This window comes from Coregonus clupeaformis, unplaced genomic scaffold (assembly GCF_020615455.1).
Source record: "Coregonus clupeaformis isolate EN_2021a unplaced genomic scaffold, ASM2061545v1 scaf1448, whole genome shotgun sequence".
Classification (NCBI taxonomy): domain Eukaryota; kingdom Metazoa; phylum Chordata; class Actinopteri; order Salmoniformes; family Salmonidae; genus Coregonus; species Coregonus clupeaformis.
In genome coordinates this window covers 24,622-40,492 of record NW_025534902.1, presented here as the reverse complement: position 1 = coordinate 40,492, position 15,871 = coordinate 24,622, and the positions used below count along the sequence as shown (strand labels likewise).

Here is a 15,871-nt window from a genome sequence, read left to right as displayed (position 1 = left end):
TTACCATAATTTGATTGTAGTATCATTTATTTTTAAGTAAATACAAAAGGTGTCATATTTAGGTGGTAAAAATGACTGCCATTTAAAGGAGCGGTACACCAACATTGGAAATCTATTTAATTTTATTGACAAAAATACATTCATACATTGATCCTGAGAAACAATGACCAAAAATATGGCTGGAGCTTCACTAGGGCCCTCTCAGCATGCCGGCTCCACTAGGGCCCTCAGCCAACTGGCTCCACTAAGCCCTCTCAGCCAGCCGGCTCCACTAGGGCCCTCTCAGCCAGCCGGCTCCACTAGGGCCCTCTCAGCCAACTGGCTCCACTAGGGCCCTCTCAGCCAGCTGTCTCCACTAGGGCCCTCTCAGCTATGTGGCTTCACTAGGGCCCTCTCAGCCAGGTGGCTCCACTAGGGTCCACTCAGCCAGCTGGCTCCACTAGCGCCCTCTCAGCCAACTGGCTCCACTAGGGCCCTCTCAGCCAGCTGGCCCCACTAGGGCCCTCTCAGCCAACTGGCTCCACTAGGGCCCTCTCAGCCAGCTGACCCCACTAGGGCACTCTCAGCCAACTGGCTCCACTAGGGCCCTCTCAGCCAACTGGCCCCACTAGTGCCCTCTCAGCCAACTGGCTCCACTAGGGCCCTTTCAGCCAGCTGTTACCACTAGGGGTGGCAGGTAGCTTAGTGGTTAAGAGCGTTGTGCCAGTAACCGAAAGGTCGCTGGTTCTAATCCCCAAGCCGACTAGGTGAAAAATCTGTCGATGTGCCCTTGAGCAAGGCACTTAACCCTAATTGCTCCTGTAAGTCGCTCTGGATAAGAGCGTCTACTAGATGACCTATTTACTAGGGCCCTCTCAGCCAGGTGGCTCCACTAGGGCCCTCTCAGCCAGCCGTCTCCACTAGGGCCCTTTCAGCCAACTGGCTCCACTAGGGCCTGCTCAGCCAGACGGCTCCGTTAGGGCCCTCTCAGCCAGCCGTCTCCACTAGGGCCAGCCGGCTCCACTAGGGCCCTCTCAGCCAGCCGTCTCCACTAGGGCCAACTGGCTCCACTAGGGCCCGCTCAGCCAGCCGGCTCCTCTAGGGCCCTGTCAGCCAGCTGGCTCCACTAGGGTCCTCTCAGCAAGCCGGCTCCACTAGGGCCCTCTCAGCCAGCCGTCTCCACTAGGGCCCTCTCAGCCAGCTGGCTCCACTAGGGTCCTCTCAGCAAGCCGGCTCCACTAGGGCCCTCTCAGCCAGCTGGTGTTTGTAGGAGAGTGTGAGCTTGTGTGTAAAAAGTAGAAGTACAAATGGCAAAGATCCAGGCACTTGTCATCTCCCGTCTGGACTACTGCAACTCGCTGTTGGCTGGCCTCCCTGCCTGTGCCATTAAACCCCTACAACTCATCCAGAATGCCGCAGCCCGTCTGGTGTTCAACCTTCCCAAGTTCTCTCACGTCACCCCCCTCCTCCGCACACTCCACTGGCTTCCAGTTGAAGCTCGCATCCGCTACAAGACCATGGTGCTTGCCTATGGAGCAGTGAGGGGAACGGCACCTCTGTACCTTCAGGCTCTGATCAGTCCCTACACCCAAACGAGGGCATTGCGCTCATCCACCTCTGGCCTGCTGGCTCCCCTTCCTCTGCGGAAGCATAGTTCCCGCTCAGCCCAGTCAAAACTGTTCGCTGCTCTGGCACCCCAATGGTGGAACAAGCTCCCTCACGACGCCAGGACAGCGGAGTCACTCACCACCTTCCGGAGACATTTGAAACCCCACCTCTTTAAGGAATACCTGGGATAGGATAAAGGAATCCCAATTGTAAAGTGGTTATCCCACTGGCTATAGGGTGAACGCACCAATTTGTGAGTCGCTCTGGCTAAGAGCGTCTGCTAAATGACGTTAATGTGCCCTTGAGCAAGGCACTTAACCCTAATTGCTCCTGTAAGTCGCTCTGGATAAGAGCGTCTGCTAAATGACTCAAATGTAAATGTAAATGCAAAGGAAATGAAATAAACTGATAAATCTAGGCCTAGGTTTTATTTACTGTGGTGTTTGTTCTCCACTGGTTACCCTATTCTTATCACAGGTCACACATTTTGCTGCCATGATTGCACACTGCAGTATTTCACCTAACAGATATGGGAGCTTATCAATATTATATTTATTTTCAAAGTATTTGGGGGTCCTTGTAATCTGAGGGAAATATGTCTCTCTCATATCATCGTTTATTTGGCAGGAGGTTAGGAAGTGCAGCTCAGTTTCCACCTCATTTTGTGGGCAGTGTGGCACATAGCCTGTCTTCTCTCTACCTATAGTGATTTTCGGGATGCGGAAGGCAGACATACAGGCGGATTAAGTAGATTGAGATGCAGCCCATGCAAAAAAACTCATCTCTATCTTAAACAGACGGATTTTTATGGGGATTTATTGTATTATATTGGAAGATATTATAGGAATGATGGTATATATATATAACATTTCCCGTGGAATAACCAACTATTCTTCAAAGAATACCCACCAATACAGCGCTATGTGTACGTTTAGAGGGTAGCTGGTTTCTGCATTACAGTTTCAACAAGTATTCATCCCACTGACAGACTTATGAGCTGTTGTGACTGCAACTAAACATATATGCAAGGTCATTTTGATTGTGTACACAGTCATACCTAGTTATAACCAGTTATAACCAGGCGAGTACGTAAGGTTCTTCATTTCTGCAGGTGATCTGTTTATCTGGTCTAAATCACTGATACATGTCCCCCTGGATTCAAATAAATACTTTTTTAGATTTGCCTTAGAATAACTACCTTTCGGAGAATACCCACCAATACAGCTGTCTGTATCTGAGTTCTATATTGCAGTTCTATCAACTATTTATACCGTTGGCAGACTTTTTAATGAAGGTCCTATCAAATTACTATAGGAGGAATCAGATGCTTTTCGTTGGAGTCAGAATGATCCCAAATGACTTGAAAATTGACTTTTAATTATGATGATATCAGTTGACTGACAAATACATGAAAAATTTGAAGAATTTAATAAACCACCTTTGGGCTATGATTTATAAAAAATATGGCTCTAGATGCAATTTGTTAACTTCAGTAGTGGTGTGTGGGTAAATTTACTGTTTGGGAAAGCCATAATACAACCAGATCAGTTGTGATCATTTCATTGTCTGGTCTATAAACCTAATGAATGATCCTCTGTGCCCAAATCATGCTTTAGAAGCCTATTTTGAATGCTTTTATTTATTTCTGTATAGACAGGAGTATGCTAATTTGTATTTTATATCTTTCTGGGTAAGTGCCAGGACCATTCACAGTTTAGCTCATTTGGCCTCCCTTTTTATTATCAAGGGAGGCCAAATGTTCGCTGGCTTCCCTTGCATTCAATGCTACAATGCGGCAGCAGTGTCATATTATTTTGAACTAGACAGCATCAGATAGATCAGTAGTTCCCAAACTCTGGGGCGGCCTCCTAGGGGTGGTGCGAGGGGTCGGGTGGAGGGTCTGGTGGGTGCAGGGGTCATTATGCAATTTGTAATTTTATTTGATTTATCAGGACCATTCACAGTTTAGCTCAACGCTATTTGGTATTTTAATTAATTTTTTTTATGATCAAGGGAGGCCAAATGTTAGCATTCAATGCTACAGGGCGGCAGCAAAGTCATACTCTTTTTAACCAGACAGCATCAGATAGAATGGCCTACACATACAGAGACAGAGGGGCACCGTTTCACTCGCTCAGATGCTTTCTCCGGTGAGATACATTCAGCCTCTTGCTAATTGAAGGAAAATGATAAAACACAGAGAGATGAAAGATACATTATTTTATATGTTTTTTCTTGGTCATTTTTTGGGGGGAAGCCTGGCTTCCTTTGGCATCCATGAATACACGCCACTGCGGAGGTTAGGAGATATAATGTAGCAGGTTAGGATAATTAACGTGGGAGGTTAGGATAACTAATGTAGCAGGTTAGAATAACTAACGTGGGAGGTTAGGATAACTAATGTAGCAGGTTAGAATAAGTAATGTGGGAGGTTAGGATAACTAATGTAGCAGGTTAGGATAAGTAATGTGGGAGGTTAGGATAACTAATGTAGCAGGTTAGAATAACTAACGTGGGGAGGTTAGGATAACTAATGTAGCAGGTTAGAATAAGTAATGTGGGAGGTTAGGATAACTAATGTAGCAGGTTAGGATAATTAATGTGGGAGGTTAGGATAACTAATGTAGCAGGTTAGGATAATTAATGTGGGAGGTTAGGATAACTAACCTAGCAGGTTAGGATAATTAGTGTAGCAGGTTAGGATAATTAACGTGGCAGGTTAGGAGAACTAACGTAGCGGGTTAGGATAATTAACGTAGCTGATTAGGAGAATTAACGTAATGTGGGTGTGGTGAGGTTTTGCCATTTCAATCAGGAGAAAAATAGGAGTACTGCTGATCTAGGATCAGGTCCCCATTGTCCATGTAATGTTATTCATTAGGATCTAAAATACTATATAAAAATGAATACAGGCCTGGCTAGATATGAATGGAATCATTACCTTGATAAAGGATTGTTTTCCACCGTAGGCCTGGTTCAGCAGTGTTAGTTCTGCAGTGCAACCCTGGCCCAGACTGGATGAACACCGCCATCTAGTGGACATTTGCCTGCATGACAGGAAGACAAAGGGACCCTATTCACTATCAGTGTTTCCCAACCAGGGGTACTTGGACTATCCACAGGGGGTCCTTGAGAAGACTCATGAGACCAGAGGGTTACTGGTAAAATGCATATGAGAGGGTCCTCTGGGTAACCGAAAAAGGTTGGGAACCACTGCCCTATAGAGAGCAATAGTAATGGAGACTTTTTGTAGGCACTAACTCCACCTCGGTTCATTGGACAAATCCTACAGGGAAATTAATGGAGTTTTTGTCAGGTTTTTGGATAAATTCCGACGATAAGGTCTGTGGTAAACACAGGCTTAGGAGATCTTATAACCTACGTTTTATTCTATGAGATAATCTTCATCAGCTAACGTCACTTTCTGTGAAATTTGAAGCATTTATTTAATCAGAAAAAGCCCATGAAAGCTTCATAATTCATAAAGGTCATGTTAACTGACTGATATTATCTCATAGAACAAAACATAAAGGCTTCATTATTCATAAAGGTCATGTTAACTGACTGATATTATCTCACAGAACAAAACGTATAAGATCTACTAAGTCTGTGTTCATCTCAGACCTTATTTTCAGCGTTTATCCCAAAACCCTATTCTTTCCCCATTCATTTAGGCTACAAGCTGGCGAGCTCTATACAGTGCACACTACTTTATGGTACCCTTTCCCAGTCATGGGGAGAATCTCAATTGCATTCTCCTCGCTCCTCTGACCTTCTCCTCCAATGGGTTTAGAGGAGGTGAAGAGAGAGAACGGGAGGAGTATACAATTGAGATTCTCCCAGAGGGTAACTGCATACATGGAGTGTGTCTGAAAGTGGTTGTTGCTAAATAAGTGGGAGGATCAACATAAGTGGGTGTATGGAAACTTAACAGCTAATTGGGCAGATTGGTTGCCACTCAAGACCATTCTTTGAGTGGCTGCTTGCTGCTTCCTTGTAGCAATTTAGCTAAACTTAACCCTAACTCTTTTCCTAATCTTAACCTCATTATCCTGATCTGCTAGGTTACTCCTACAACCTGCCACGTTAATTATCCTAACCTGCCACGTTAATTCTCCTAACCTGACACATTAATTATCCTAACCTGACATGTTAATTCTCCTAACCTGCCACGTTAATTATTCTAACCTGCCACTCCACCGGGGAAAGGAAAGCTTAAGTACTTTTTGTATTGAGTGTCTGTCTTTCTAACATCGCAGAAGGGGAAGAGAGTATAGGGGGAGGCAGACAAAGGGGGAAAGAGATGGGAGAGAAAGATCATATATTATTATCACTGACTTCTCACCAGTGATGTCATCATAACCAGTAACCTTTTCCACTCTTGGCCCAGCCCAGCCTGACCCTGACATATAGCATCAGGCCTGTTGAGTTGACTTGGGTAACAGACCTCTAGCTTCTACACCACATCCCCCCTTCTCCTGCTCTAACATGAGACCTCATCAGTTTCCTGTGGGGTTTTTCAAAACAGATCAGTTTGCTGTGTTTAGCTGGGTTCAACCAGTGATCCAAGATAAGTTGCTAAGACGTTTATCTCACATCAAAGACCTAATGAACTAATGACATAGAAATCATATAGCCTAGCAGTATTTTCCACTCTTCAGTCCACTCTTCATGACAGTAGACTTGTATAGCTCAGTGGAGCCCCAGTTAGAGACAGATATGATACCTGCAGTGATATAGATGATCCTGTTCTGGAGCACAGGTAGGATGCTGTTATACTGATATACACTTGTGACAGTTACTGAGATATGATTTGATATTTTAAGATATATGATCATTTACAGGGCTAGTAAAAGAACATACAACTGGAAGCAGACAGTAAAAATCTGTCTCAAAGCAGGACAACGATGTGATCACCTGTAAATGTACTTTACTGTAGCATAACTGTCCATCTGGGGACAGGCACTAATGTCAGTTAAGTTGTGATGATGTCATGCATCTGACTGTTGTATATTCAGTGTGTCAATGATTGATTGTATATGTCTCAATGTTAACAAATGAGAGTATATATTATATATTATATTGGTCTTATGTTATTGTAGGAGAATGGGTGGTGTAGATGCTAGAGGTCTGTGACCTGAGTCAAGCTCAACAGGCCTGATGCTATATGTCAGGAAGAGAGAGAGAGGACAGAGAGGAGGGGGTGGGGAGGGCAGAGGAGAGGAGAGAGTAGGAGAGAGGATGGAGGGGGCAGAGGAGGGGAGGGAGATAGAGAGGGAGAGAGAAGGGAGAGGAGAGAGAGGGAGATTTCAAAAGAGATAGGGCTGACAGATTAACATGCAGTCAGCTGAATGTCTTTTCATCACTGAATTCTCACCAGTGATGTCATCATAACCAGTAACCTTTTCTACTCTTCCACTCAGCTTGACCCTGACCTCTGAAACAACAGACAAAAAAATGTAATAAATTAGATATAAACTCATCTGGAAAGAGTGTTACACATTTCCATCTATAGTGTATGTACACATGGGTGTTGTTGCATCATACCAACAATTAGCCTATCTTCCCAGCACATCATGAAAGTCATGTTGATGTTCATTTAACCTCTGCCTCTTTCTCTATCTCTCTCATCCTCTGACTCCTCTCTTTCTCCTTTGTTTCTCTCTCTCTCTCTCTCTCTCTCTCTCTCTCTCTCTCTCTCTCTCTCTCTCTCTCTCTCTCTCTCTCTCTCTCTCTCTCTCTCTCTCCTCAGATATCCAGGCTCAAAGCATCAGTCCACCAGGTAGGTAGAGTATAAATCTACAATGATTATAGCAGTTCAATATTAGTCAACTTTATTATCCCACATGGAGAAATTCATGTGTCCATACACACCATTCTAAAACCCAATAACAAGTACTGTTTTATGGAACTACTAATACTTGTCAACCACAAAGCATTACTGCTGTTAGAATAACAGAAGCCCTGTCATAATCTGTCCTCACCACTGTGTTTTCCTCTCTGCTGTTTACAGCTGAACTCTCAGTCAGATGGGTGAATGAGACCACTTCCTGTTCTGGGACAGTGGAAGTCTTCTACAGAGGAGAGTGGTCAGGTCTATGTCCTATGTGGTGGTGGAGCATGAAAGAGGCTAAGGTTGTGTGTAGAGAGCTGGGCTGTGGGAATGCTATAGCTGTATCTAGAGGACCTCTGGTTAAAGAGAGAAGAGGAGGAATCCTACTATTGAGTACATGCAGTGGAGATGAGTCTACTATTAGAGAGTGTGACATCACAGGAAGAGGAAGAGCTGCTGGCTGTTATGGTGAATATTATCGTCATCTGTTCAGGTGAGAGATTTAATTTGTACATTATACAATATTAGCATATCATGTGTTTTTCATTTCATTTAAAGACAGGGAGAGATGTCAGATGTATTTAAACATTATATTTGTGTTTGTCATATTGGTTTATGGGAGATGTGCATGGGCAGATCATTGTAGTTCAGATGTTACTGAAGTGAAGCTGCCTGATGGATGTCCAGCTGTTTATTTTCTATAAAGTGAAGTGAACTTATTCCTGTCTCCTGCCTGCATTATTCCCAACCCTGTCCTGAGTGACTAAGAACCCATTTCTACCTCTTACAGTATCAAACATAGCAACCTACAATCTTTTATCCAACATATTTGTGTTTAGTCCTTGACAGTGTCATCAACAAAACGGATTGAATGTTCAACCAACTCTTTTTCTCCAGAGTCTGTGCAGCTTGTGGATGGAGCTGGTGTCTGCTCTGGGAGACTGGAGGTGAAGTCCAATCAGTCCTGGGCCTCAGTGTGTGAAGCTGACTTTGACCAGCAGGATGCAGAGGTAGTCTGTGGGGGAGCTTGGCTGTGGGGCTCCTGCAGCTCTACAGGGGGGCTCTATGGAGAAGGTGAGGGTCAGACCTGGGATAAAGAGTTCCAGTGTAAAGGCAATGAGTCCCTTCTCCTGGACTGTGACACCTCAGACAGAAAAAACAACACCTGCCTACCTGGTAATGCTGTTGGACTCACCTGCTCAGGTAAGAAACAGTTTGTCACTCAATCAACATTGTTTCTCACCTGGAGTGAAGAATATGAGAGGCAATATATAGTGGGCTCCAAAATTACTGGCACCCCTGTCTGGAAATGCACAAACAATACTTACAGAAATATAAACACTATAATTATAGAGAGAAACTGAAAATACCAACATGTGAGAAATACTGTACTATATTAATGTTCCAATGGAACCCACCAAAATCATTAAATTAAATTAAAAATCAATGTCCTCCAAATCAAGGTTTCACAATTAATTGCACCCTTAAAGATTATTGTAAATAACATCTACCTAAATTAAACCAGTGTTAAGTGAATATTTTAATCTCAATGGTTGAACTCAACTATTTCAGTGTCTCTGTGCGTCTCCCAAAAGGTTGTAATGCTTTTGGATCAAGAAACGGACAGAGTCCCGGTCTGCATAGTCAGGCCTTTATTCGTTGAGAATTCTGTTCATCACAATTTCAGAGTCCATCTTTTATACTCACACGTCATACAAAACCCCCACCCCTTTTAGGCGGGCTGTTTTCCTCTGCTCTCCTAACCATCAGGTCACACACATGTTCTTATCATAGGCTGCATTCCTTAGTTATCGCCGTCCTCATACTCCTTAAAAAGCCTAACCGCTTTCCTCCCCCTTAATTGGGAGGCCTCTTTATCTTGGTTTCCCAGTTGTCTGTAGCCAGTTCTCCTTGTCCTTTGTTCTCTGGTCTAACTCTTACTCACATTGCTAAATAGTAGCTCAATGTCATAGTCTTTACTGGTCCTACACTCACACATTCTAACACATTTCACACAGTTTCAGGGTGTAATAATTAGTCATTAATAATTATTCTATCAACCAGGAATTAAATTCCACTTATTTAAGTGTATCTAAGTCTTAAGGACCTATATTGAGCCATTACATCACTTCCTGTTTCACTAGGGTATAAAAATGAGGTAACACGCATACAATATCCCTTTGTCATCCAACACCATGAAGAAAACAAAATAACTGGCAGTTCAAAAGAGACAGATGGTCGTAGACCTTCATAAATCTGGTAATGGCTACAAGAAGATCCACAAACGATTGAATATACCACTGAGCACTGTCAGGGCAATTATAAAAAAATAAAAAAGATATGGAACAGTTGAAAACCTCACGGTAGAGGACGCAAATGCATTTTGCCCCCAGGATAGGGAGGAGGATGGTGAGAGAAGCAACAAAATCCCCAAGAATAACTGTGAACGAATTGCAGGCCTTGGTGGCGTCTTGGGGTCACCAGGTTTCAAAAAGCACCATCAGACGCCACCTCCACAACCACAGGCTCTTTGGAAGGATTGCCAGAAGAAAGCCCTTTCTGACCCCAAGACACAGATGCAAGCGCTTTGAGTTTGCCAAATGTCATTTACATTATGACTGGAAGAAGGTGCTCTGATCAGATGAGACCAAAATTGAACGTTTTGGTCAGATACAGCATCGACATGTTTGACGCTCGAAACAGAGATGCATACAAGGAGAGGCACCTCATACCCACTGTGAAATATGGTGGTGGGTCAGTGATGATTTGGGGCTGTTTTAATTCCAGAGGTCCAGGGGCACTGGATGGCATAATGAATTCCACCAAGTATCAGGCAATTTCGGCTGACAAAGAAGGCTGGGATTTGGCCGTAGGTGGACATTCCAACAAGACAATGACCCAAAACATACCTCAAGATCCACACAGAAATGGTTCTGTGACAAAAAAATATATCCTCTGCCATGGCCATCTCAGTCAGACCTCAATCCAATCGAAAATCTGTGGGCTGATTTGAAGATGGCAGTTGATAAGCGCAAACCCAAGAATGTGAAGGATCTTGAAAGGATCTGCAAAGAGGAATGGTCCAAAATCCCCCTCCAAATGTGTTCCTTAACCTTGTCAAACATTACAGAAAAAGACTCCATGCTGTTATCCTTGCCAGAGGTGGTTGCACTAAGTACTAAATGAGGAGTGCCAATAATTATGAAACCTTGATTTTGGTTACATTTATTTTGTATTAAATAATTGTATGATTTTGGTTGGTTCCATTGAAACATTAATAAAGTACAGTATTGTTTATATTTTTAAAGTATTGTTTGTGCAGTCAGGGGTGCCAGTAATTTTGGAGCCCACTGTAGATGTGTTTTAGTGAGAAAATAGTAAGATTACTGTCTCTCTCTCTTCTTTTCTCAGAGCCTGATGATGTGAGGCTGGTGGGAGGAGGCAGTCGCTGTGCTGGTGGAGTGGAGCGGTACGACCAGGGAGAGTGGAGGACTGTGGGAGCTGATGACAGGAACAAGGAGGCTGTAGCTGCAGTAGTGTGTAGACAGCTGGGTTGTGGCTCCACTGTTTCAGTACTACCTGGAAACACCACTAGAGGGTTTAGAGTTGACTGTTCTGGGTCTGAGCCTTCACTGAGGGAGTGTGGGAGAATGTATCTTCTCCTTCCTGGACTCACAGTGATCTGCTCAGGTAATAACAAGATACACTATATGGCCAAATGTATGTGGACATTAGTAGATTCGGCTATTTCAGCCATACCTGTTGCTGATAGGTGTATAGAATTGAGCACACAGCCATACAATCCATAGACCACCATTGGTAGTAGAATGACCGAAAAGCTCAGTGACTTTCAACGTGGCCACCGAGTTCCACATTTCTTTTGGCCATGTATTATATCTCCTTCCTGGACTCACAGTGATCTGCTCAGGGAATATCAAGATATTATAATTACATTAAACTGATTTCCTTCATTCATACAACTTCCTCTGCACCTCTCACAATGACTGTTTAGCTTGTAAGTCTGCTTTGCAAAAAACAGATCAATCAGTCAAGTAGGAATCAAATAAAACTTAAATATCCCAGAATGCTTTTGTATTTGAACGTTATCTCACTGAACGTCTCTACTCACTACCACTGTCACATGTCATGTTATTGTCATATCTAAATGAGGAAAGAAAGTAGTTGAGGAGCTACGTTCTTTTTCTCTCCTCTTGTTCCAGATGTCCTGCTTCAGCCTGATATCAACATATGTTGTCTCAGTGACTGTAGGCCCACTACTCATGTTGCCCTGTGAGGAGGGTGGCTAGCACTGTTACATGCTGATGTTATTGTCATATCTATAGGAAACTATTAGAAGAGGTTTTTTCTGTTCTCTTTTATTGTTACAGATCTCCTGGTCCAGCCTGATATCTTCCTGACTGACTCAATGGGAGGGGTCTCCAGGGGCCATGAGGGGCCAGAGGTGTTCAGGGGCTACAACTTCACCATCTCTTGCTCCACTCAGCCACAGTACCCAGGAGGCTCCTTCCTCCTCACGTTCACCGGCTCCAACAGAACCCAGACCCAGCCAGCTGTCAATCACTCTGCTGCCTTCCTCTTCCCTGCTGCAGATGACTCCCACCAAGGGAAACTACAGCTGTGTTTACGACAATTATGTTTTCTCTCATAACTTCTCCTCTGAGAGTGAGCTCCTCACCCTCACCGTCACAGGTAACTGAACATGATCCAGACTTCTAACTTTGTCATTGACAGATTTCCCACAGATCTATGTGATGATGACCAGTCCCCTCATCAATGGTGTTTCTGTTTTCAGCCTCTCCTCTGCCAGCCTTCATCATCAGACACGTTGTAGTGCTGCTGATCCTACTGACAGCCATCACCACCATCTACCTGTACTACAAGGTAAAGACATTTACTCAGACGTTACAAGTCATTTAAATGTTTGTGTCTTTGAGCAGGGTTCAGATTCTACATTGGTCTATATCTGTGTTTAAGGTGTGGGATTAACCAGATGTGTATCTTTGACTTGTGTTGCACTATCTTGGGTTTGTTCTTCAGTAGTGTACTGATTATGAGAGAACGAGAGAACGAGAGGGGGAGAGAACGAGAGGGGGAGAGAACGAGAGGGGGAGAGAACGAGAGGGGGAGAGACACGGACAGAGAGGGAGAGAGAGAGACAGAGAGAGAGACAGAGAGAGAGAGACACCAGTGGCAAGGTGACTGTGAACATGGATGTGTATCAAACAGGCACAACGACAGTACAGGGACAAAGTATGAGCAATTCAACGGCTCATACACGAGACGTATGTGGCAGGGACTCCAGACAATCCCAGATTATAAAGGGAAAGCTAGCCACGTATGGGACACCGACGCCTCGCTCCCGGACAAGAGAAACACCTTTCTTCTCCCGCATTGAGGATAACACAGTGCCACCGACGCGTGTGGTGAAGGTAGGCAGCAACACCTCTGCCACCCTGATCCTCAACACAGGGGGCCCCATAGGGGTGCGTGCTCAGCCCCTTCCTGTACTCCCTGTTTACCAGTGACTGTGTGGCCACGCACGTCTCCAACTCAATCATCAAGTTTGCTGATGACACAACAGTGGTAGGCCTGATTATCAACAACAACGAGACAGCCTACAGGGAGGAGGTGAGAGCCCTGGCGGAGTGGTGCCAGGAAAATAACCTCTCGCTCAACGTCAACAAAATGAAGGATTTGATCGTGGACTTCAGGAGACAGCAGAGGAGCACGCCCCCATCCACATCAACGGGGCCACAGCGGAGAGGGTGAAAAGGCTTCAAGTTCCTTGGCGTGCACATCACTGACAACCTGAAATGGTCCCTTCACACAGACAGTGTGGTGAAGAAGGCGCAACAGCACCTCTTCAACCTCAGGAGGCTGAAGAAATTTGGTTTGGCCCCTAAGATCCTCATGAACTTCTACAGATGCACCACTGAGAGCATCTTGTCGAGCTGTATCACCGCCTGGTATGCAACTGCACAGAATGCATCCTCAGGGCTCTCCAGAGGGTGGGCGCGATCAGCCCAACACATCACCAGGGGCACACTGCCTGCCCTCCAGGACATCTACAGCACCCGGTGTCACAGGAAAGCCAGGACGATCATCAAGGACCTCAGCCACCCGAGCCACAGCCTGTTCACCCCACTACCATCTAGAAGGAGGAGACAGTACAACAGGTGCATCAAAACTGGGAAAGATGAACAGAGCAAAGTACAGAGAGATCCTTCATGAACGTCTCTGAATGTCCTTGAGTGGCCCAGCCAGAGCCTGACTTGAACCGGATCTAACATCTCTGGAGAGACCTGAAAATGGCTATGCAGTGATGCTCCACACCCAACCTGACAGAGCTTGAGAGGATCTGCAAAGAAGAATGGGAGAAACTCCCCAAATACAGGTGTGTCAAGCTTGTAGCTTCATACCGAAGAAGAGTCAAGGCTGTAATCGCTGCCAAAAGTGCTTCAACAAAGTAATGAGTAAAGGGTCTGAATACTTATGTAAATGTGATATTTCGTTTCTTATTTTAATACATTTGCTAAATGTCTAAAAATCAGTTTTTGCTTTGTTATTATGGGGTATTGTGTGTAGATTGATGAAGAAAAAAAACAATTTAATCAATTTTAGAATAAGGCTGTAACGTAACAAAATGTGGAACAAGTCAAGGGGTCTTAGTACTTTCCGAAAGCACTGTATATCCTGTATTCTAGTCATGGCTCATCCTATATAACTACTGCTGTACACACTTTTTCTATCCACATACTGTCTATACTGTCTTTACACACCATTATACGTATATATACACTGAGTATACCAAACATTAGGAACACATATTTACAGTATATATATTTATATTCCAGACTCTGACACTGCTCATTCTGATATTTATTAATGTAATGTATTTTTCTGGATTGTGTGTATTTATTTTGTTGCTAGGTATAACTGCACTGTTGGAGCTAGAAATACAAGCATTTCGCTGCACCTTCGATAACACCTGCAAATCTGGGACAAATACATTTGATTTGATTTGAAATGTCTGACTCTTGGTGCTTTGTCTCCCTAGACCACCAGGAGGCAGAAGAGAGTGAACAGGGTGAGCAGCATGGATCTTTATGTTGATGCCAATGCCATGGAGATGGTCTCTCTGAGCTCCAGAGCTGAAGCTGGACCGGGAGAGGAGAGAGCAGCCCAGGGGACTGAGTAGGAGTAGAATGATGCTGACCCTACATGCTGATCCACCATTATTCCTTTTAGTTAGTTTTTTGCTACCAGGGGAACATGGGGTTTTTGCGTAACATGGGGTTTTGGTAACTTGGGGTTTGGGTAACTTGGGGTTTGGGTAACATGCGGTTTTGGTAACATGGGGTTTGGGTAACATGGGGTTTTGGGTAACATGGGGTTTTGGGTAACATGGGGTTTGGGTAACATGGGGGTTTGGGTAACATGGGGTTTTGGTAACATGGGGTTTTGGTTATGTGGGGTTATGGTAACATGGGGTTTTGGGTAACTTGGGGGTTTGGGTAACATGGGGTTTTGGGTAACATGGGGTTTTGGGTAACATTGGTTTTGGGTAACATGGGGTTTTGGTTACGTGGGGTTATGGTAACATGGGGTTATGGGTAACATGGGGTTTGGGTAACATGGGGTTTTGGGTAACATGGGGTTTTGGGTAACATGGGGGTTTGGGTAACATGGGGTTTTGGTAACATGGGGTTTTGGGTAACATTGGGTTTTGGTAACATGGGGTTTTGGTAACATGGGGTTTTGGGTAACATGGGGTTTGGGTAACATGGGGTTTTGGTAACATGGGGTTTTGATTATTTTTAGAGAGTAGCTCAATTAGGTTTGTTTTGTGTTCCAGAATGTATTGCTGCTTTTAGCTTTTGTCTTTATGTCTTTATCTTATTTAGTGTTTCTCTTAGATTCTTTATCTTGAAGTGTTTCCATTATTAGTCCATGTATTATTATAATCATCTGTTCATTCTTTGTATTTTGAAACATCTGAATAAAGGGGTCATTTTAGTTTGTTGTTGGGGATTGTTTTGTTGCTGTTGTTTACCTCTCATGATGTTATTGATTATACATTTTATGATATTTACTGATGTAGATTATTGTTATGTTGTTAGTAGTATAGAGATAATGATGTTATTCATTATAAATATTATGGTATTGATTATTATGTAGATTATTGTTATGATGTTTGTACTATATAGAGATATTTGTTTTATTCTCTTATGATCTGTGGGTTACAGAGAAAGTATAGTACTTAGTTCAGGTCTGATATACATTAAATTGTGAATATGCTGTGTGCAAATCAATCAATTAATCAAATTAAAGTAAATAAATATGGTAATATATATAAATGATCTCAAAGGTATTGTTGAGAAGTGTTTATTTCATATTTGTGATGTGAGTGCAGATTATGTTGATGTTATG

General features: G+C 43.7%; 1 protein-coding gene across 1 annotated transcript; it reads left to right on the top strand.

Moving 5' to 3' along the window:
* Positions 1–7,828: 7,828 nt before the first annotated feature.
* On the top strand, positions 7,829–14,639 carry LOC121559949 (deleted in malignant brain tumors 1 protein-like). Its single transcript, XM_045218232.1, has 6 exons — positions 7,829–7,913; positions 8,318–8,623; positions 10,832–11,110; positions 11,809–12,060; positions 12,234–12,322; positions 14,499–14,639. Exons 1-6 carry the CDS (start codon positions 7,829–7,831, stop codon positions 14,637–14,639), a joined length of 1,152 nt encoding a protein of 383 aa, XP_045074167.1.
* Positions 14,640–15,871: the final 1,232 nt, after the last annotated feature.